This window comes from Pteropus vampyrus, unplaced genomic scaffold (assembly GCF_000151845.1).
Source record: "Pteropus vampyrus isolate Shadow unplaced genomic scaffold, Pvam_2.0 Scaffold58, whole genome shotgun sequence".
NCBI classification, from domain to species: domain Eukaryota; kingdom Metazoa; phylum Chordata; class Mammalia; order Chiroptera; family Pteropodidae; genus Pteropus; species Pteropus vampyrus.
In genome coordinates this window covers 5,789,486-5,814,590 of record NW_011888839.1, presented here as the reverse complement: position 1 = coordinate 5,814,590, position 25,105 = coordinate 5,789,486, and the positions used below count along the sequence as shown (strand labels likewise).

General features: G+C 33.4%; 1 protein-coding gene across 1 annotated transcript in view; it reads right to left on the bottom strand.

Annotated features, from left to right (window-relative positions):
* ASCC3 (activating signal cointegrator 1 complex subunit 3) overlaps positions 1-25,105 on the bottom strand; it is a 266,182-nt gene that overhangs the window by 110,665 nt on the left and 130,412 nt on the right. The window contains exons 14-16 of the mRNA XM_011360723.2: positions 24,097-24,231; positions 4,627-4,818; positions 4,093-4,317 (exon numbers count right to left, since the gene is read on the bottom strand). Coding sequence (XP_011359025.1) covers positions 4,093-4,317; positions 4,627-4,818; positions 24,097-24,231 — 552 coding nt within the window. The remainder of the gene's footprint in view (positions 1-4,092; positions 4,318-4,626; positions 4,819-24,096; positions 24,232-25,105) is intronic.

Below are 25,105 nucleotides of genomic sequence, written 5' to 3'. Positions count from 1 at the left end.
AAACTCTCTCATTTTAGTACTAAATATTAAAGAAAAACTTTAATGTTTGCTTTATTCCTATTTATAATTTTAAATTTTGTATAACTAATTTTGTGAAATAAATATGTAAATGCTTAGCTATCTTTAGGTGAAGATGATCTATAGAAATATATAAATAACATTATAATATTACATCATGCTTTTTGTCATTAAATAGAGAAATGACCAAAAGTAAAAAAAAGAATGATAAGGCAGAATCTATTTACTTTTAAATTTACACTATCTTAAAATAAGTCAGACAGAGAAAGATAAATACTGTATGATCTTACTTACATGTATAATCTAAAAACATGGAACTCAGAAACAGAGTATAACAGTGGTTGCCAGGAGTTAGGGGAAAGGGGAGGTAGGGAGATGTTGGTCAAAGGGTACAAGCTTTCAGTTGTAAAATGAATGTTCCAAGTAACATTTCAGGACATATACATGTATCAATTTATTGCACTGTACACCTTAAACTTACACAATGTCATATGTCAATTAACCTCCCTAAAGCTAGAAAAAATAAATTTCCGCTAATGCATTTACAAATGACTAAACCATCCACAATACAGGTAAGTATATACATTTCCTAAAATGTGAACTGTAACATTTTCCACAAAATGAAGAGTGGTAAGAACTAAAATTTAGCCAATGAGTGAACTGTACAACACTTCTTAAATATTTACTAGTAAGACAGTTAATGATTTTTCTAGTCTGCTTACGTAAAGGAAACTAAAGTATGGCTAAAAATCTGATCGTGTCCTCCATTTGTGATTCTTTTAATTGACAGCCAAAATTGTGTTAATTTCTTTATGACCTTTAGATATTTTAAAGTAATATCACGCAATTCCTTAGAGTAGAAAATTTTATAAAAAATAAAATAAGCTTGTTATGATTTTCAAAACCAGATTGGATAACATTAATAAGTAATTATCTGCTGCCACTAATGATAAGATTAAAAGGAAAGGAGAAAGTAGATGTCTAAGATTGGACACCTAAACGTTCACCAAAAAGAGAGACTCCCCAGAAAAATAAATGGCAAATTATAATGAGACATCACATTTTGAGATTAATCCTAGAATGCCATCTAGTGACAAAAATTTAAATTTACTTGTAAATATTTGCTGTCACCTAGTGGCTACTTAGTACAGGGGCCTTTTCTAAAATAAATATTTTTCAAGTATTTTTTGAAATTTATCCATTCATTTCAAAACTGTATAATCAGTTAGTAACAAAACTGTACCACAAAAAAGCACAATGGATATGGTAACAAATAGATTGTGGTCTAAAGTCTCAAAAAATTTCCTAATCTTGTAGATTAGACACATGTAACTAATTAAGAGTGACATATATGAAACCATCATCTATAGTGTGTTTTGAATGTATAATATGCATTCAAAAATTCTTTTAAAGAAAAACTAACGTGTGAAACTTGTAAAAGTGCCATTAGTATACAGTGTAATAGAGCTTTATGTTCTGCTAAGAGAGAAAAAAATTCCACCTCATCCCAACCCCGCCAATTTGGTAGTTTAGAAGTATTACTTTGTATCTAATTTACCTATGTAAACTTTAGTCTTTAAAGTTATCTTAATTGCTTACTTGTATTTTTTTTAAACTGGCTGAAATCATGTAAAACTAAATAAGAAAATATAATCATTATGACAGAGAGAGAGACAGAGAGAGAGAGAGAGAGAGAGAGAGAGAGAGAGAGAGAGAGAGAGTGTGTGTGTGTGTGTGTGTATAAACTGCTTTAGTAAATACATGAAAAAAACATTTATGCTACCATTCGTTCATTTATTTATTCAACTCAAGTAAGTGCTGGCAATAAGTATAAATGGGGCTGAGTATCAAAGGACTATTAGATAATGGTAAGTTACATGATCTTTTACTGAGTATGCGTTGGCATAGGCATTTGTTAAATTTTGACAATAACCCAGTAAGATTATTCCTATTTTATAATGGGAAAATTTTATAACGAGAAAACAACTTTATAGGTGAAACAAGTAGAAGAAAAGCCTGTCTGGGGCAGAAGATCTGTGCTGGAAAATAACCAGAGCCAGAACTGAGAAGGTTAGTCAGACTGTGGAGGCCTTAAATCCACAAATAAGGTGTTCGTACTACAACTTGTGTGGAAATAGAAGGGACTCTATGTAAAGAACAGGACTCTATATAAAGAACGTATATATGATTATACAGAAAGATTAACATATTTTAAAGTATGAACTACAGGGGCTGGCAAAGAGGTGGTACCCAGTAATGTCCGCTGGATAAATTTTAATAAGCCTCAAACTTGTTTTAGTTTTTTTCTCAGTGCAAAATTAAGTAGCTTTAAGAAAAGGTTGGGATTTGTGACCTGTTGGCATTAGCATTACAGAGTCAGCCCCATTAGGCATCAATCAGCAAAGATGCTTCATAAAATGTTTGCATTAAAATTATTACAATACTTTCTCCAGTTCTTCTCAACTAATGGTCAGAATCAATATTCATGTTATTGAAGATATTAGTAGAGGCAACACTTCTAATTTAAATGACCTGTATGTTGATCACTGTCATTGCATATAGTCTTGTAAAGATTTTAAGAGTCTAAAGACTTAAAAATCCATTAACTTAGGAACACAGTACACATTCCTTTTATAAACTAATTTCACACTTGATTTCCACAGACTACTGAATTTAATTTCATACTCAAATATAATTTAAGGGAGTTTGTTTCCTTATGAAGAAAACTTAGAGAAATTATGACTACCAATTTGGAAAATGTTTATTCCTGGTCTTAGAAGAAGGCAAATGTTAGGTATTAATATAGAGAAATGTATTTGCCTTTAACTTACTACATTTTCTATAATATAACAGACATTTAGGCTATAATGAAAAGACTAGATTTGGAGTTGAATAAACCTGAGTTTGAATACTACTTCCAAAAATTAGTAGCTTAATGACCTTTGGGTCAGTTACATATCTCTTTGAAGACAATAATATCTACTTAGCACGAATATTGAGAGAGTGACAGAATGCACCAGCACACAACAGAGTCTCTGGCATTTAGCAGGTCCTCAGTCAACTACTATTATTATTATCTTTGTACAGAAGACTACTGTATCCTAGTTACTGTTGACTCAAGACCAAAGACCTAATTATTTAAACCATGCAATCACAGTAGGTGATGAGGATTGAAACTGACCTATAATATTTTCTTTGGAGTCAAAACTTATTTCCTAATCTTACTGCAGAGTGAGCATGTTTTTCATTCTCTGAAAAGACTTGAAAACAACATCAATAGAATCTAAGTGAATTTTCTATAAGTTATTTAAGAAGTATCTGATAAAGGACCTATGCACAAGTATACTTGATTGTAAATATTTCGTTTATCATCTCTTTAATATTTACATCTCTCCTACTTTCAAAAATTATTTGAATCGACTTTAAATGTAAGAAAAGATATGTAAGTAGTAAAGTGTGAAATGTCAGAGCACTAATTAAAAATGTCATGAAAACAGTAAAACTTCATTTGAATGTTTGACACATAGACTCTTAAATTAAGAATGTGTACCCTCTTTACCAGTTAAGATGTTAACAAGGCTTCCAGGGTTTGCTATTTAAATCTTATCACAAAACATATATACATATATAGACACATGAAACAAATTATAATAGTCTGGCAATTATATTTTTATAACAAAGTTAATCAAATGATCTAAGATAAAAGAACTTCATAAACCTTGTAAAAATTGAAAAGCATTTCATAAAAAACTTTGTAAAATTTGCAATACAAATATAGTTGTAATTGCTATTTGTTTCTCTAGTTTGTATAGCTTGGGTTAGATTTCCTCCCTGTAACGAAACATTGTAATTGGAGGATATAGTCTTTTAGCAATGGGTTCTAATCAGTTATCGTTTGCATCTATACTGCTCAGAACTAATCAACAATATTGCCATTTGGTGTGTTGTGTCTTATGACTGTATACTGGCATAAATTGTATTCCTAAATACTAAAAAGGAACCACCTCAACCTTTATTTTACTTGGTCATTCTTGAAGTTGATTCTATGGCAATCTTTTACTCCTTAGATCTTACCTCTGCATTTAGGTTATCTGCAAGGCTTTCCAGAAACTGACTCTCAATTGGGTTTTGTTGAGTGAGCAGAGTGAGGTAATGGCTGAGTTTATCATGTGTTGTTATGATGATTCCTTCTCCAAATTTGTCAAATTGTGGTCTTCCGGCTCGACCAAATATCTGCATGACATCTAATATTCCAAGGTCAACGAAAGAGCCTCTTTTTGCAGCATATATTTGTGTTCCCTAGATGAGGAAAAGTTAATAAAAATTTACATAAACGCACACAAATATAATCCTGATGAGCTGAATACTGAAATTAGGCAAATACGGCAAGATCTCAAAAGTGTACTTTAACTAATCCTTTCATCATCTGTGTTAGTTAAATTTTCACAATATAAACTAGATTCTTTGGGAGAAAATAATTCTGACCTTATATAAATAACATTCAAAGTCAGTGAAGAAACCAAATCACAATATTTTTCTAAATAAATCAATTCACAGGTTTGTTTAAAGACACCACAAATCCATGTGCAAAGGAAGGTAAGCTCTTACCTTAATAATAACAGCATGGGCAGGAAGATTGACACCCCAGGCTAATGTGGCGGTACAAACTAGGACTTTGATATGCCCATTAGAAAACAAGTTTTCAACCAAATTTCTGTCCTGGCGAAGCATTCCCGCATGATGAATACTAAAACCATCTGGGAATAATTCTCGGACTTGCTTATTTCTTGACTTTTGTACCTAGAGTAAATAGAAACAAAACATAAAAGTGTTTAGCATTTAAAAGAGATTTAGCATTTAATTCATTTAAAGAGCATGAAATTATTTTAAGCATCTTAAGGTCTAAGTATTAATATATAATGCTTTATACAAAATTATTAAAAATTATATTTCACAGATCTTAAAAATAGGCAATCCTGAACATGACATAAAAGCCAAAAGAAGTTAAAAGTCTCTTTCACCAAGGTCTCCTGTTCTTGCAACCAATCAGTATTACCCATTTCCCATCCTTCCTTAAAATAAGCATAAATCTCAGTGGCTTTCAACTCATCCAGAGTAAAGGCCAGAGTCCTTACAATGTAAGGCCCTAAAGAAATGATTGCCATCCACTAACCTCACTTACTCATGCCAGACACAAAGAGCCAACTTTTGCCCTAAGTCCTTTTTTTCTGACAAATTTACAGTTGCCTCGGGGTGACACTTTGTATTTCAGACCCGCTGCCTTGGAAGCCTTTCTCTCTTCTTACTGAGATACCCCAGGGTTCCACATGGCATGTACTCTTCCACACAGCAATGAGCCAATAAATCCACTTGTTTACCACAGTGGTGTTCCTCGTGATCTTTGATAGGAGGGCACTGACACCTTTCCTAGCTCCTCAATTTTACATCTGCCTGAATATACTAACTTCACTTTTGGTATCTTTTCTTTGACTTGGTCTGAGCTTGGATGTGGGATTTGGTCCACTTACATCAGTGTATAAGTGCAAAAGCAGATTTTTACAAAATTCACCCAATGGGAGAACACTTTTCTGTAAAATTAAAGGCTTTAAATTAACACACGTGTTTATATAGTCAAAGCTAATGCTGTGTTTATCTGCTAGTTTTCCACAGTTTTTATGAAAAGGGCACTATATTCAGTGGGAATGGGATATCGGGAGCCTGGGATTCTCAAACAGACTTTGACACATTGATTATCTCTAAGGTAACTCAAAAATTTAAACTTCTGTGTTACTAACAATTAACTAAGACAAATGATCTAAGAAAACAGAACTCCATGAAATCTGCTTTAAATATAAAATGGAAGGTAATACATTAACAAACCCCACCATCTAGTGGCCAGCCAAGTAAATAACAACTTATATACATTTTCAGCCTTTGAGACCCAAACAAAAATACACAGATACACAAAAAGACAATCTTCTTCAAGTTTCAAGGGTAGTGTATTCTTATCTCATATTTGTGAGGGTAGTCAGCCTCTTAGAAATTATTTTTATATACACTTTATGAGCAACTACATTTGAATCATATTGCATCCTTTCATCTTTTCAGGCATGAGTTATCGTTATTTCCAGTTTCATGAATATGGGATGATTTGGGATAAAGTCTGTCATAGAGTATTTGCTAGGATATAACAGAGCTTATTCATGGGCCAGGGATAGGGAGAGAAGAAACATTTCACTTACTCTACTTCTCTAATATTCATGAATGGGCACTCATTCACAACTAATAGAGGAAACTAAAATATATTGCTTGGAGGAGATGTTCTGTACAATTCATACTGCTGGACTGCGGTTTGTATCTGGTGAATCTGCTATCCATGGATTCCCTCACTGGAATATCCTGATAGGTCTGCTATAAATGCAGATTCCTCAAACTTCGGTTGGTTGATTGCACCAACGGAACAGTAGAAGTTGAATGTAAGAAATATGTAACCGTGGAAAAGTAAATTCTTATAAGGTATCACGCAGATCATGGAATGTTGGCATAGCACCTCCCTGGCTTGGTCTCTGTGAAGAACTAACAGGAACCGAGGGTCACTTCTCTTTTAACTCTAGTTAATATTCTGTACACTGCTTTTTTATTGGTTCAGGAGAGACCTGAAGTGGCAACAATCTTAAAATAAGACTGGGTTGTTCATTCTTAACTATTTTCAAATCTGAATTTGTCACTTACAATCTGGCTTACCTCACAGTACCAAAACAACAACAACAACAACAAAAACTAGAAATCCTGGGGATGAGGCCCAGGGATGTACGCTTTTTAAAATTTTATTTAAAAAATTATCATGAAGTAAAATTGTTTTTCCATATTTGGTACAGTTCTATGATTTTTAACATGTTCAATTTGTGTAACACCACCATAACCAGGATATAAACAATTCCTTCACTCTAAAAAATTCCGTGTTATTCTTTAATTGTTAAATCCTCCCTACCTATAACCCCCCGGTAATCACTGATCTGCTCTCCATTCCTATCATTTTGTCACTTCAAGGATGTTATGTAAACTGAATCAAACAAACTATAAACTTTGGGGCCTGGTTTCTTCCATTCAGTTTGATGCCTCTGAGATTCACCCAAGTTGTAGTATCAATAGTTCATTTCTTTTTTATTCCATAGTACAGATGAACATATCAGTTTGTTTATCAAATCACCCACTGATGGGATGTTTGGGCTGTTTCCAGTGTGGGCAATTATGAATAGAATCTCTCTGAATATTCATGTATAGTGTGTGTGTGTGTGTGTGTGTGTGTGTATTTTAATTTCTCTAAAGTAGATACCAGGATTAGGATTGCTGGGTCATAGAGTAAATATGTGTTTAATTTTATGAAAACTGCCAGAGTGGCTGTACTATTTTGTATTTGCATCAGTAATGAACGAGAGTGCTAGCTACTTCCCATTCTTGCCAGCACTTGATATTGTTATTATTGTTTATTTCAGCCATTGTAACAGGCGTGTGTTGGTATCTCATCACAGTTTTAATCTGTATTTCCTTAGTGATTAATGATGTGAAATATCTTTTCATGTTCTTGGATGTACATTTCTAATTAGCTCCTCAAGTTATCCCGATGCACACAAAAGTTTAAGGACCACAGTTCCTTATAGAAACCAAAGAGAAGGTCATTTAAGTAAGAAATACCTGTTTTTTATGTGCTAGATCCTAGGAATACAAAGATATTTAACACAAAATCTGAGCTTTGGATAATCAGCAAACTGGAAAGGAAGACAGACCCATATACAAATGATTTCTATAAAATATGCTAAGTTTATAATAGAGGCATGTGGACAGAGCTAAAACTAGGTGAGGACGATATATGGTTTATTTGTGTTTATACTGTAAACATCTGGCAGAGTGCCTTCTGCATAACTAGTACTTACTACACATTTCCTGAATAAATTAATCATGATATGCGAGTCTCACTAAAGAAGAGTCTTTACAACTTCACTCTGACCTATAAGTTTCAAATTTCCTTAGAAAAAAATATGAAATGCATGTCTTGAAGGATAAGTGATATACTGCTAAAGTAAGCAGTAGGATAAACAAGCCTAGAGGTTGAAACTAATGAAAGAGTACAATGTGTCTAGAGGGCATTATTCCGGGGGTGCTGGGTGAATGCCAGAAAATAAAGCTGAGAAGAAGAACTGGGGTCAGTCTTTACATGGTCCCAAGCATTGGTAAAAAGGGAGTCAATTAAAATTTTTTAAGCAGCGTCAGATTTGTTGTTTAGAGAGTTAACTTCACAGTTGTGCTAAGAACAGAGGCTGGAGGAGCAGCTCTGGGGCTACTACAACAATCCAGCTGAGACGATGAAGGCAGAGGAAATAGAGATATCACTTAAAGTATACTGTAAAGTGACCAAGACTAAAATGGGGATGAGTAGGACATGAAGGAAAGGAATGCGTTAGGATTGTTACGTTTATCCTGGCCTTGGTGCACTGAATATACACATGTGATGGGGAAAGTAGGATGAGGAGAGCCAATGCTTGTGGCTTAGGCTAGGCATTAGGAAGGTAGGAAGAAGATTCAGTTTGGGATGTGGTTTTGAAGACATCTGTTATAAAAACTTTGGCTTTTATTCTTAATTTAATGGAAAGTCGCTCAAGGTTTTTGAGCCAGAGAGAAAAAGGAGGGACCAGTTAGGTAACTCTAACACAACATCCCAGGTGAGATATGATGGTGGATTGGACCAGGGGTAAAACATTTGAATAAAATAATTAATAAGTCTAACACGCACATGCAAAACTCTACATATGTATCTCTCTTAGCTTTCTTAACAAATAAGAAATAAAAACTAAAATTACAGAAGTCTAAAAATTAATGAAAACTTATAGGTCAGAGTAAAGTTGTGCTCTCAGAAAATATCATATCTGAAACACTTATGTAACTAAATATGAAAATAATAAGTAAATTAAGTATCTAATTCAAGAAGTTAGAAAAATAAAAACGTAACAAAGCCAAGGAAAGAAGAAAAAAATGCCCAAATAAAGTTAAAATAGAATCTGATTTTAAAAATGTGAAATTGGTAAGTAAACACAAAAACTCTTTTAAAAGAAAAAATTAAACAAAAATAGACAATGGCTATTATTGGCTAGCAGGAGTTGGCAAACTATGTGCCAAACTGCTTGTTTTGTAAATAAAGTTTTACTGGAATACAGCCATATCAATTTGTTTAGATATTGTCTATGGCTGCTATTGAGTTACACCGGAGAGGTGAGTAGCTGTGACAGACATTATATGTCTACAGGCTTAAAATACTTACTATTTAGCCTTTTAGTAAAAGTAGATATATAGCTGTACACAAGCACAACAGCACAAGCACAAAATTAGTAATGTGAAAAAGGAAATGTTCAAGAGTATAGCAAAATTTAAAAGAAAAGAGTCTCTGTAAAATTCAATACAGTCCATTTATTTTCCAATTAATTAATTTATTTTATGTATAGTTGACATACTATATCATATTAGTTTCCAGTGAACAATAGTGATTCAACGTTTATATACCCTACGTGATCACCACAATTAAGTTTAGTAACCACCTGTCAACATACAAAGTTATTACAACATTACTGACCATATTCCCAGTGCTGGGTTTTACATCACCGTGACTTACTCATCTTATAACTGGAAGTCTGCACCTCTTATTCTCTTTCATCTTTTTTTGTTCATCCCCCCACCTCCTCCCTTCTGGCAATCATCAGTTTGTTCTCTGTGTCTATGAGTCTGTTTTGTTCATTATTTGTTTGTTGTTTGTTTGTTTTTAGATTTCACATTTAAGTGAAATAATTTGGTATTTGTCTTTTTCTGTCTGACTTATTTCACTTAGCATAATACACTCTAGGTCTATCCATGTTGTTGCAAATTATAAGATTTTATTCTTTTTTTTTATGGCTGAGTAATATTCCATTGTGTGTGTGTGTGTGTGTGTGTGTGTGTGTGTGTGTGTGTGTATGTGTATACACACACCACCCCATATATTCATCTATCGATGGATGCCTAAGTTGCTTCCATAGTATCAGAGGTTCCTAGAAAAATTAGAAATAGAACTATCATATGACCCAGCAATCCCCCTTCTGCTGTTTATGCTATGAACAAAAACACTAACTCAAAAAGATATATGTACCATGTTCATTGCAGCATTATTTACAATATCTATTTAAAAAACTGTTTGAAATGGATGACTTTCTAGGTAAATAACCATTTTACTAATATTTTATCCCAAGTGGTAAAAGTTATAAAATAAAAGCAATGGAAGAAAATTTAAAGGCTAACTAACATCTGGGCTTTCAAACTTTTCAAAGACGAATTAATTCTAATGTTATTAAGAGGCCCTACAGCACAGAAATAGAAGCAAAGCCTCAAAATTACTCTTACATGGACAGTTTAATATCACAATCATGGAGGTGATATTGAAGTTCATCTTAAAAAGTAAACCTGTATATTTATCCAGAAAATATTCAAAACTGAAGAATAATCAGGATGCTTGTTCCAACTATATATTAAAAATCTTATAAAAACAGAATAAGTAAAACAGTTTGATACTAGAGATGGAACAGTAAGACCACTGAACTAGAAGAGAAAGTCTAGAAATTGACTCAGGGAAATATGAGAATTTTGTATATTAAATTTTCAAATCAATAGAATAAGCAGAGAATATTCAGAAAAAATATGACAGGTCCATACTATATGGAATAAGTTTTGGACAGATTAGAGATTTAATAATAAAAACTAAATTAAATTTAAAATGGGCTGGAGGAAATCATCAATGAAGTAGGTATGGCTTTTATAAGCAAGATAAAGCCCAAAGACTGTAAGTAAGCTGATAAAAATTTCAGCATAGGAAAATATTTATAAACAAATCAAAATCAAAGTGTAACTAGAAAAAAATGTCTGTTAACACATATAACAGTACGTGTAATTTAATACACAATGAGCCAAGGATATAAACATGCAACTTATGGAAAAAAAGAAATTCAAATGGCCACTATGGAAAATGTTCAGCTTCACTCATAAAGAAATGTCAGTCAAAATAATAATGAAGTACCATTTTCTGCTTATTAATCTGTCATAAACTTAAAAACTTTGACACTGTCCAGTGCCGGCAAAGTTATGTGGGCAAAGTAACTTCCTCGAAGTTATGGTATGAGGAAGTGTAAATTGGGACAATCTCCCTAGTGAACAGTTTGGGACCATTCACCAAAATTTTAAGTGCATGTAACCATGTTGATGGATAAATTCCACTGCTAGGAATTTTCCCAATGGACATTCTTGCAAATGCCAAGAGTATGAGCAAGAACGTTTACTGCAGCACTGTTAACAATAAAAAATAATTTGAAACGATAAAAAATATCCATGAAGATGGGGCTGGGTAAATGAATTAAGATAATGTCTACATTGCAGCATACTATGTAGTTATTAAAAGAAGCTGTTAAAAGAATCAGATCTTTCTGTGTTGATTTGGAAGGATCTCCCTGACTTACTATTAAGTGAAAAAAGCAAGACATAAAAGTGTGTCTAACATGATTCAGTTTGTTCACACGGAAACTCACATGCAAACACACACGTTGGTGGTGGTACAAAATCTTCCTTTGAAAGAAATAGAAACATAGAGGCTTTTAACAGGAGTTGTATTTGGAGAAATGAATGGAGGAGAGATGGTGAAGACCACGACTCAAGGAGCTAAACTTGTTTGTTACAAGATGCCCGCTGCTTTCTGAAGTATCAGAATGATCACTGTTTTCTACCTGGTTTCCCAGGGTGAGTTCAACCTGGAGTCCAGGCTTTGCTATCCTCTGGATAGCTGGAGATATAATTTACCTTGTTCACATTCTCTGAACAGAGCATTAGATTCTCTAAGGAAGCCATTTGAGATTCAATACTATATTCACTGGATAAGTGTTTCTACACGTGGAAATTCAGCACAAAAGAACTCTAGCTGTGAGAGGGTAAAGGGAATCAGGTGTGTGCAGTTTAAGAATTATCTAAGCTTGGTTCCTCTGACCTTTATTTCCACTTTTCACAAGCAAACTTCCCATATAGGGCTTTATAGTCAGTAAAATTAGAATGGAACAGACAACTGCTAAGATAATCCATTAACATACAGAGCATACTACATTCTTTTTTCCCATTATAAGTATGAAGGACTTCCTTCTCTGACTTTACATATCTTTTTCTTACCCATGAAATGGAAAATAATGTATTTTACAAATGAATAAGGTTAAAATGTAACCACATCAAAAAGTTGACTTCTAAGCTAACACAGCTACATGATTAAAAACATGATTAAAAAAAAAAAATCTGACAGCAAGCATTTGAGGATATTAAAGAACAAATTTGTGTTTTTCCCCCCATAAGAGCAAAAAATATACAGAATCAATATATGACCTTAAACTCGGATACAAACCCTTAATAAAAGAGCATGACGAAGTTGCAGAAGTAATTTACAGTGACGTTTGTAAGCTTTCTGAGGTAATTTATCTTGCTTGATAAGGTATGCTTTAATGTCGATAACTTAAAAGCCATTAGGAAAAAATAACTATTATTAAAACTAAAATTTAACTAGTAAGAGGCAAATATTTTCTTCCAAATGATACCATTTGTCTCATAATTATTAGTCAGCATGCCTTATGAATGTTAGAAAAAATATTATAAGTTTCATCTTTGGTAAGTGCTACTTTTATCATGCAGTGTTTATAAAGTTAAGCAGCATAAGACGGCGGGCCTCCTTACATTGCTAGAGGTTTAGCAATCTAAGGAATACAATATGCCTTCCTTCCCTACTCCTCTTTCTATTTAAAGCTTTATTTCACTTTAAAACTTATTCATTGAGACATCTGAAATTGGTCCCTTGGTGTCTATGACAAGAGAGCCAAAACCTGTAATACTCTGTCCTCTGTACAGTGGTCCCCAACCTTTTTGGCACCAGGGACTAGTGCTCCTATGAGAATCTAATGCCTGATGATCTGAGGTGGAGCTGAGGCAGTCAGTGATGCTAGCGCTGGAAGTGGCTGCAAACACAGATGAAGCTTCGCTCACTTGCTGGGTGCTCACCTCCTGCTGTGTGGCTTGGTTCCTAACAGGCTATGGACAATACCAGTCCGTGGCCCTGGGGTTGGGGTCCCCTGCCAGGCAGTCAGAAGGAAACCATCTACGTCCTCAGCATAAGGTTCAACAGTCATCAGCTCACTAGATCAACTAAACATGGCTATGATCAGAATTTCTGATGATCATGTTAAAGATTTTAAAGCCTTAGTTTCAGAGACTTTGATTCTGATATCTGGCATGAGTACAGGTGGTAATGGGGAACCAATGATCTATTATATTATTGTCTCCATAATACTTGGTAATTTTTTGCTCTTGACTCAATTCCTTATCCTCTGTACTATTTCTCCATTTGAGAATACGAAATTCTCCACTCTACTCTCTGGAACTGCCACTCATTGATCAGCAAACAATGTCAATCTCTTATCTCACCTTGCCTTAATGAAACTTGACTCTCCTCCATGGACTCTGTTTCCCATGCACACCTCTCAAGTGATGGGGAATGATGTTTCTTCCTTATCACAATTTCCAGACCACTATGTATTAACTTTTTATAAAAAACCTCTGCTCCTTTAAGGTTCAGTATATCTGGCTCTGTCACCCAACCTTATCCAATGAAAACTTGATACCCATGGCTCCTAGTCTTCTGTCCATCCCAATTCCTGTCATCATCCTAGGTGACAATATTTTCCATGTGGACATTCAAAACCTTCACCCTTCGATTCCCATGGTCTCTTCCCCAGTTCAGCCATACCAATGATTATATTCTAGCCTTGTCATTAACCCACGACTGTACTACTTCCAAAATCACAAAAACAAACATCTCAGTTTCTGACCAAAGATCTCTATAAGTCAAGCTTAAGCAATTCATTTTTCTAAGCTCATTCTTTATCATTAATGATGCTTCCAATCACAATTTCTCTACTTTCATTTTATTCATTAGCAGTATCCCTCCCCCAATCCACACTCCAGTTCTTATTCTGGTTCTTTCCCTTGTTTAGACATCAGAGCCCAACATTTTAATCACACTCCTGCCAATTTCTTAAATTCATTTGCCTTTTTATCATACCAGGCTAGCAAAATGCCAAACTCAGATGATCCAAGGTAGCTAGTGCTTAAGAAAAATTATATACAAGGGCAACTTGAGACCATTCTAAATCTATGATCACAATCTCAACAAACCCTTAACTTCAGACAGCAATTCTGCTATGTATTTATAGTTAGTTTGTTTTCACATGTGTCACAATATCTGCATTAGACATTTATTTGCTCTCTACAAACTTCTGACCACCGTATTACCCTTGACTTCCAGATAATGACCTTAACACTTACTTCATAAAGAAAATACAATACATCAGAGGAAACTCCCTCATCTTCCTGCCATATACCTGAAACCTATTAGCATTGGAACCCATCTTTTCAACCTTCCCTTCCATTATAATAGAAGTTCCCTAACTTCTATCTAAAGAAAATCTCTTTACTTGTTCTTTGGATCCTATTTGGATCCTGGAAGTCTTAAGACTCTTATATTATCTGTGGTCTCTTTTCTTTTTCATATAAATAATCAATAAATTTTAATCCTTTCTCACTCTTTCTTGAGTGGGTCTAAGACAATATGACATATCACTTCCACTTTAAAAAGAAAATAATATGTCTACCTTTCTGGGTACTATTTCACATTTTCTAGACACCACCCATTTTCCTTTTGTATATAAAGTAACTTCTCAAAATTGAAATCTGCACTTGAATTTTCTATATCTACACTCATTAGCCAACTTCATCTAGTTTTTGCTTTCCATTATGTGAACGAAAAGGCTCTAAATAAGATTATCAATGTCCATATTACTAAGTACAGGGAATATTTTGCAACCCTCATATTACTTGACCATCACAGCAGCACTCAATTTAGAAGTTCATTTCTCCTCTTCGAATCACTCTTTTCCTTGGGTTACACTCCCTTGGGTTTGCTCTGATTTGGAGGCTCCTTTGCTGGCTCATTCTCTTCTATCTACTCATTAAACACTGGAATTCCTCAAGACTTGGTTCTAGGTTCTAGGCTCTTTTACCACTTCATATCCACTCCTATGGTTTCCCCACTCCAAAACAGACTGTGCTTCTGATATATCAGACTCATATTCATCCAGATGCTTACTCTACATCTCTAAATAACCCAGACATCTCAAACCCAGCATGTCCAGATGGAATTCATGATCTGCATCCTTCCATTCAAACTAATCCTGCTCTACTATTCTTTTTCTTCATAAATGACCCAACTACCCACTCAACAATACAAGCCAGACATCTTCTAGAAGCCAGAAAACTTCTAGATCTCTTTCTTGACCAACCACATCCCATTAACCACTAAGTCCTATAGCAATTCTATTTCCTAAATATTCTTTAATAAATTAAACATCTCTAACTGGCCTTCCCATTCTCACTTGCCCTGCCTGTTTGTAGTGATCTTTTTTTTTTAATAAACACAAATCTGATTATGCCATTCCCTTCTTCACATTCCTTTAATCATAACCCATTAGTTTTAAGATAAAATACCAAATCTGTAATATGATATACAAGGCCTTCACAATCTGGCCCATGCTTCTAACATAAGACTCATCTTATGCTGCAAACCTGCCATTCTCTTTCATTCTCTACATTTTAGTAATGCTGATTTCATCCACCTTCCTCAATATGCTATTGTTTTTCTGTTGTCTGAGAGTTTTCCTAGAACACTCTGCTGCTGTACTTTTGCTTTGTGAACTTATAACCGTCAAATCTCAGCTTAAATGTCACTTTGTTAGCTAAGCTTCCTCTAACATCATCAGTCTAGACCAGGTTCCCTAATTTTACTTTCCCTTAGCACTTTGTCTCTCTTCATTATTTATTAAAAGTGCAATTAGAATAAATTATTTAATTAGTTGACTAATCTTCTGTCCTGCCAGAATATAAGCTCCATAAGGGTAAAGGTGCAGCTACTTTTTCTTCCTAAATATATTTTCACTTTCAATTAAAGCAAAGAATATTAATCAGTATACAACTTCCACGTCCTTCTATGAGGCCTTCCTGTATTGTATGTTTCCCAGGACTCTTACAGTCAGGATACTGATGCAAAAATCCATTCTTCTAATTATATGCACTCAGGCAAAAACTAGACAATAGAAGTAAAGAGGAAATTATTTTCCTGCTGTTGTCTTTTGCTGGCAAGCAAGATCTTGGAGAAACGAGGGCTGAAAGTTATAACGGATGTACTATACATTCAAGATTTGCTTTTCTCATGTATTCATGAATGTTGAAAGGCATCTGTCGTAGTGACTTCTATTCCTCTAATATTAACAACATTATAGTTAAGTACCCAATTTCTTTTACAGAATTCTTTTCTATTTAAAATGTATCTAGAGTGGTTTATTTCCTTTACTGAATCCTGACTGATACAACACATGTCTCCCTCAATCCACTTTTATCAGGCTGATAGCAGAGTTCATTTATATTGGTACCTATTGATCTACTACAGTAACTGGTAGGTAGCTTACACTCAAAATATTCACTAAGTGACCACCATTAAAAACAGAGGCACATATGTACACAATCAATTCACAATGACTAGCGTAATTGCCATAACCAATTTCCATGTCATTTCGGCTGTGCCAATTATTTACTTTAACTTGGGAGAGAGAAAGTACCATGTTCTTTGTTCCATGTTATATCCCTTGAATAGACCTTGAAGGCAATATGCGAAGTAAAATAAGTCAAGCAGAAAAAGAAATACTGTATGATCTCACTTATATGTGAAATCATTTCACATAACACTTGATCCTGGAACAACATAGGTTTGAACTGTGTGGGTCCACTTATATGTGGATTTTTTTTTCAATAAATATACAGTTGGCCCTCCATATTCCCAGGTTTCATATCTGTGGATTCAACCAACAGTATTTGAAAACAGTATTTTTGATCTGTGGTTAGGAATCCAGAGAGGAAGAGGGCTGACTGTATGCACTGATCTGTGCCATTGTATATAAGGGACTTAAGCATACCTGGATTTTGGTATCTGCAGGGCTTCTGGAACCAATCCCCCAAGAATACCAAGGGATAACTGTGGTTAAGTTTCTAGGCAGTCAAAAGTTATACGTGGACTTTCGTCTATGTTGGGGGGGGTCATATCCCCTAACCCCTGCATTGTTCAAGGGTCAACTACATATGTAAATCAAACCATCATGCTGTACACCTTAAACTTATAAAGTAATGTATGTCAATATATTTCTCAATTAACTTGGGGATAAAAATACTCTTACCAAGTCAGTCATATATATGTTAGACTATATTGAAATGAAAACTTCGGCCATGGGAATTTCCCCTGCTTGGAAGAAAATCAGTCCTAATTTTCAGCACTTATATTCTGGTTATAAAACTTGGTTCTTCCAACAAACTTCGATAGCTCCCCACTGCATATAGAATCTAAACACTTAAGCATGAAATTTAAGGTCCTCTACATTCTGGCCAAAATCTACATGCCTAGCCCTTCATGCACCTTATAGTCCTGTGAAACTAGAACACTCTTATTCTCCAAATATAACCAGTAGTTTCCTTTGACCATGTTCTCTTTCTCCTCTTGGAATATTCTTTACCCTTACTGCTTGCTGTTTATTGAAATATGAAACCACTGGCCTGAATTAATCTACTTATTTTTTTGTGCTCCCATTGAACTGTTTGTTCTCTCATGTCATTTACCAGATTTTGCTTTATATATATATATTTCCAAATCTTCTGTGAGATTGCCTGTGTCTTAAAGGCACAGAGAGACTCTTACCTGTTTGGCCACTTATTTTCAGTGGCACAAGACAATCGATCAACTGAAATAAAATTGATGTCAATTTAGGATTGGATGTCATATATTCTCTAAAGTCATTGCTCTAAATAGCTATATAATATTTAATTGAATGCCTACCCATGATTTACTTTAAAATTATCTTACTGTTGGATACTTATGCTGTCTGTAACTTTTTTTCATAATAAATAATGTGTTGGAACAGAACTCTTGGTGTTGATTAACTTTAATGTTTCCTTGAAAAGATTCCCAGGTTTAGGATTTCAAAGTTAAAGAGTACAAAAAACAGTGGCTCTTAAACTACATGCCAAAATGTTTTTAAAAGGATTAAACTGATCATTGCCAAAGGAAAACTAGAAGTGTGCCAAATCCTCAAATCATCTTCAGAACTGGACATTATTATTTCGGTTTTTGACAATTTATTGGGTTTAAGAGTTAGTTTACTAATTTATACAATTTTACTTAATTTTTTCTTTCTTATTTTTACCTATTTTATTTCCTCTTTTTGCTCATTTACTTACTGAAAACTTCATGTTTTAGTTATTAAATAAGAACATATCTAAAGATGCAGATATTAATTAGTCTGTTGTATCTGTTACTAATATTTTCCCCAAACTGTTTATAACCTTTTGCAATTTAATATATTTTGTTGTCCAAAAGCTTTAAATTTAAAATGTGGTCTAAGTCATCACACTTTTTTAATAATTAAAATAACTGGGGTGACATTAGTTAATAAAAACAAATAGGTTTCAAGTGTACAATTCAATTATATGTCATATGTATATTGTATTATGTGTTCACCACCCAAAGTTAGCGATTTCCTTCTGCCACCAAATATTTGACCCCCTTCACCCCTATCTACCTTCCCCCCAACCCCTTCCCTCTGGTAACTACTAATCCATTGTCCATATCCATGAGTCTCTGTCTATCATATTTGTTTGTTACTTTTAGTTTTATATACCATATATTAGTGAAATCAAACAGTTCTCAACTTTTTGTCTGATTTATTTTGCTTAGCATAATAATCTCGAGGTCCACCCATGTTGTTATAAATGGCAGCATTTCATCTTTTCTTATGACTGAGTAATATTCCATCGTTTACATGTACCATGTCTTCTTTATCCAATCATCTATCGATGGACACCAGTTCTTTCCATGTCTTGGCCACTGAATAATGCTGTAGTGAACATATGGGTGCATATATCTTTGCAGATAAATGTTCTCAAGTTTTTTGGGTAAATACCCAGAAGAAGGATTGCTGGGTCATATTGTAATTCAATTCTTAGTTTTTTTGAGGAACCACCATACTGTTTTCCATAGTGGCTGTATCAATTTACATTCCCACCAGCAGTGTATGAGGTTTCCTTTTTCTCTGCATCCTCTCCCACATTTGTTATTATTTGTCCTGTTGATGACAGCCATTCTAATAGGTGTGAAATGTTATCTCATTGTGGTTTTGATTTGCAATTCTCCAATAGGTAGCAAAGTTGAGCATCTTTTTAATGTCTGTTTCAGTCATCATTCTTTAAAGCTGTAATCTCCTTTCCTTCAAAACTGACATGTAACTATTTACAGAGTGTCTACTATGTGTCAGGCAAGATCTATGACACCTCATTTATTACAAAAATCTTAAGACACAGGTATCGTTGCCACTTTGTATGTACTAAATTATGGCTTGAGGAAGTTAAAAGACTATGTTAGAGCATCTGAGTCAAGATTAATACCCAAGTTTGCCTGGACACAAAGCTTTATTCTTTGAGTCTACTTCCTTTTGAAAACAGAAAAGCTTTGCTTCCAAAATCCATTTAAACACACAGTTCCGTTTCTTATTAATTTTCTTTGATTTTATTTTAAAAAGAATATACTTTGACATTCTGTGTGATTACAACAGACAGTAAAATTACTATTTTAGCCTTCAAAAGGATGAGGTTGACAGGGTGGAGGCAAGAATAACCTCTGAGAAGATCACATTTTGCATATATTTAAAATAAAAAATAAGAAAAAGGGCGCTATCAGACACCTGCTATTGTATTTACTTAACAGGTATCATCTACTCCAGGAAGAAGAAATTCTAATTTTATTTGACCATATTGACACTATAAAGCTGCCAAAGGAGAAATAAAGCTATCAATATTATCAGATAACATGTATCAAAGCCAGATTCCATTAACTTAGGCAAAAGTTAAAGCTAATCTATGAAAACAACAAGGAGGTGGTTGGTATATCTAGATAACATTAAAAAGTCATACAAATGACACTTTAAGGTAGCTTGAGGCACATATTATTATTATTGGATTTTTCTCAGAGTTCTGATTTAATATTTCCAATAGCTACATTCATGAGGTGTGATAGACCATTAAAAAAAAACAAAACACCTCTTAATATCATTAATATATATATAAAATTAAACCACATTAGTGCCCATAAATCAGAGAAATACAGTATAGGGGTGAGTGGGAAGATAGAAATACTCATATCAGCACTGGAATATTTAAAGCCTGTTAAAAATTTTGTCCTTAAAGGAAAAAAAAACTGACTGAGATCTTGAATGAAACAGAACCTGAAGATCTCAACTGAAACATTCATTCAACTTAAAATTAAAATCATAATTGAAAAATAATAGCTTAATAATAAAAATGTCTGTATCCCTAATGATATACTTATGTTTCCCTGAAGTATGTTCTATTTTACAGAAAATTGTGGCTTCTTAAGAGAGTATCCTTGTGGGAGAGGGAGGAAAGTAATAATATTCAAGATAAATTAGGAAAACTTACCCATATTGCTTGTTATTGTTTTACCATTTTAAATTTAGTTATTAATATATATTTTAGGTAGATTTCTATAATAGAATATGTAAAGTTTTATCATTATTAAGCCAGTTTCCAAAATAATTTCATATATCACTCCATTTGTTTGGCACAGTAAACTACTAGGTGTTATTTATCTTATTACTATTCCATTTGACAGAAGAGAAAGTTTATAAAATGTTTGGGCGTTCAAAGCTACAGGGCTTCTAGAGGTCATATTTTTCTGTTAATGTGCCCTCTTGCTTTGGGCTTCATTTGGAATTCCTGAGACACTTCTTTCTCCAGGGGGAACCCCAAGCTCCATCTCTACAGCTTAAGCGACTCTTGGGCACTTCACTTTCCTTACTCTATTTTCTTGTTTTGGTAGACAATTTGAAAATATAGTAGGTTTTTCAGCTTAAGTATTAAAGATGGGAATGATATGAGGAATCCTGAAGTAATTACTACTTACTGGGAAGATAAGACTCATTTGAACTGTGGCTAAAGCACAGAAATAGCCTTATTACTTACACACGTGCACACACACACACCGCACAAGCATTTCCCTAATGGAGTTTTCATTTATTATTTATACAAACAAAATTATAATACGTTGAATAAAACTATGAAGAAATGCTCTTAAAAACCATAATTGGCAAGTCAGGAATTGAGATGGTTACATTAAACACTTTGGGGAAAAGTATCACCGTGGTACGGTAGGGATTTAGCTATATTTAACAGCACATATGAGGCTAAATTACTATGTATGACCATAGCAAATTTACCTTCTAATTTTAGTTTAATGTTTTGAGTACTTAATTTCCCATTTTTCAAAAACATGGGAAGAAGTAGCTCCTACCATCAAAGTAATAGCTTCCTTAGAATTGCTAGAATATTAATACTATTGAAGTTCAAAAGGCACTTTAAGAAATAGGAAGAAATATACAACTAACACTAAAAAAAATCTACAATTCTAAAGCTTTGATAAAACATTCAGAAAGATTACCTTATCTTTTGTTATCAAATAATATCCACTGTGGAGGGGCCAACTTTTTTGAATCTCTCTTTGGGAGAAATGAGGAATAGGGTTGGGCTGAAAAAAATGTTCTTCCATTTTATCTTAAAAAATAACACAAAGCTATAAAGACAACCCAGACTGGATTTGACCTGTTTGCTTTTGAACAATTAAGATGCAATGTGGTGAAAAGGGTAGATTTTAGAGTCAGATTCACTCAAATCATGGCTAAACTACTTATCACATGGGAGTCTCTGGGAAAATTATTCTCTCTCCTGGTTTCAGTCTCCTTATCTGTAAAATGGGGATAAGAATCTTAAGAGACAGAATAATGGTGCTGATCATGAGAAAATTAAAATGAGGACAAGTCTTACAATGTTTGTCTCAGAAACACAAAGACAAAAAGGAAAAGTAATTTTAGGGTACCTACTATATAAAGTATTTATTAATAAATGTTTGTGGAATTCATTCTTCAAAAAATCTAATAATAACAGTTAGATCAGGATAAAAGTATAATAAAAATACCCCTCAAAAACGTATAATAAAAATAACTACGGATTTTCAAATCTTTCCAACTGTATTAATACTTTTCATTTCTCCACATTTTTTCAGCATAGTGATCTGTGATCTGTTTGATGACATTGTTTTAAATAACTATTATTTGAAAAAGTCTCTATATAAATTATTTCTATATGCTTTAGAATATTTTATGTTATATTTGAATTCCTTACACATATATCATCATATCAAGGGATAATGATACAAACCTATACCATAGGTTGTTGTGAGGATTGAATGAGTTATTTATTATAAAGCAATGAAAACAATCCCTGGCACTAGTAAACACTTGATAACTATTAAACACTATTCTTATAACAATTAAATAATAAATCTGCATTATTTGGAATAGTTATAGCTCTCAGAACTGAGAACTAAGAAATAACCAGAAATCCACAAGGTGGCTCTCAAGGCTTGGTTTTTAAACACAATAGACATGCTTTGTATTTCCAAAGAAATAAAATAAGACTTATATACACCAATCTGACTTTTCAAAGACTCTCATATATTCATAATTAATAAATAACTGGAAGAATACAACGTTGTATAACAAGTGTTATATAATAGAAATTTTTATAAAGTGAAAGAAATGAAAATGGTAAGTTTTGTAGTTCTAAATTGAAAGAGAATCTGATGTTCAAAACAATTGGCATCACATTATCATATTCAGAATTTAAAATATCAATAAAAATGGTGAACTTTATAGTGCAATCATAACAATTAAATATATTTTACTAAGACTGATAAATGTAAAAGTGCATAGAACAATGTCTGGCATCTAGCAACTGGTCAGTAAACATTATTTAAATTTTATGTTATGCATATAAAATACTTTGAAGTTACTATCATTTTATGCCCATAGATTTTTTATTTTAGAATTTATTTTCATAGCTATAAATCAGGGCAATCTTCTTCTGTAAATGGACAGGGAGTATTTTAGGCTTTGTGGGCCATATAGTCTCTGTAGCAAGTATTCAATTCTTCCTTTATAGTGCCAAAAAGCAGCCATAGACAATAAAGAAAGGTGTCTGGCTCTTTTCCAATAAAACTTTAATTACAAAATACAGGTGACTGCCTTTAGCCCTTGGACTATAGTTTTCCCACTGCTGATCTAGACCATTATCTGATATAATTAAGTAAAATCTGTAAATCTTAGAATGCTATCGATACCCAAATTATCTAGAGATGTGCTTCTTAAACTGTAATGTGCATAAAACCACCTGGGAATCAAGTTCAAAAGCAGATTATAATTTGGTAAGACAGGTGCGGCCTGAGGTTCTTCATTTCTAATGAGGGTCCATGCTTTTTAGGCCTTTTGAGCATACACCGAATAGCAATGCAGTTGTTCTTAAACTTTTTGGTTTCAAATGTTTACATTTTTAAAAAGACCTTTTGTTTATGTAGGTATGTCCGTCCATACTAACCCTAGAAATTAAAACTGAGAAATTAAAAAAAAATTATCAATTATTTCTTTAAAGGAACACTAATAAATATATTAGATATTAACATATTTCATGGAATTTAACTGTATTTTATGTTTTAACTATATTTTAAAGAGCAGTACTAAACATTATAATTATAACCATATACAAAGAAGTAATAATTGAACAATCATGCATTGAGATTCTGTGAAAGATCATTAAGTAAAGAAAAAAGTCAAGATTATAACATATTAAGTCTGTAAAATTAACTTCTTGGAAATTGGAGACCATGGATCTTTCATGTATAAAATACCTATTACATATAATAAATATAGCCGGAATATTTGCTTTAGTTCTTGTATCTTGCTGCAATTTGTCCCCTACCTGTTTTTCTGCATGTCCATATTCAGGTCTTTGTGTAGGTAAAAAGTAGGAAATCTGGCCATTGTTTTTGGCTCTTTCTATTAGAGACATAGCTGTTCTTACAGTGGCATTTCGAGCATGTACAAACACCATCACCTAAAATAAAGGAAAGCAGTTTATTTAATATTCAAATTCATTCAAAGATGGTTTAATACTAGTCTGGAAATCCCCCCATCTATACAACTATTAATTTTGCAAAATAAAACCCCAGTTCATGAATTTTCTAACATTTATTTTAGAACAAAGTATGTATAGGATAAAGACAAGTTAAATAAAATTCAGTAACATGGCTTTATTTGTTATTAGTCTACAGCAGATGTTAGAACTGAAATTAATGAACTATATAAAATGTAGAGTTTAATTTATGCATCTTCTCTTTTGAAGACATGATTCATTAGCACAATCATATATTATAAGGACAGAATACAAAAATATATAAGAGCCTTATTGCTCCACAGACAATGAAATTTTCAACGTCATAAAGATTTAAAAGAAATTTAAAACAATAAAGAATATCCTTCCTTAGACAAAATCATGTCTAAGAATAACCATTTAAAAAAGAATTCAGGGGACTGTTGGAGATGAAAATGCTTCTAGAGAGGTATTTGTAATTTTTTGTTGTGGTAGACCTTTCTGCGGAATTATTCACAAAGTGACTATGTAAATCTGAATTAGGGGAAAGTCACATGTCTGGATGCTTTGTCAAAGAGAAGTGGAAAATAGTACGTTCAGGGACATTCACCAGGTGGAATGTAAATGCAACTGAAGAGAATAATTAAGGGAGTGATTAGCATCCTGTATTTGCTGTCTATCAGGGCCTGCCTTCTCTCCTCTGTGATGTTTCTTCCTTGGCCTTCACTTCCTCCCATATTCATCTCAACCTCAGCCTTCCCAAAGAGTTATCACTGTGATAAAAAGTAATTTTATTCTTTCATATGGGCAATAGATCATTTTCAATTTTATATGGCAT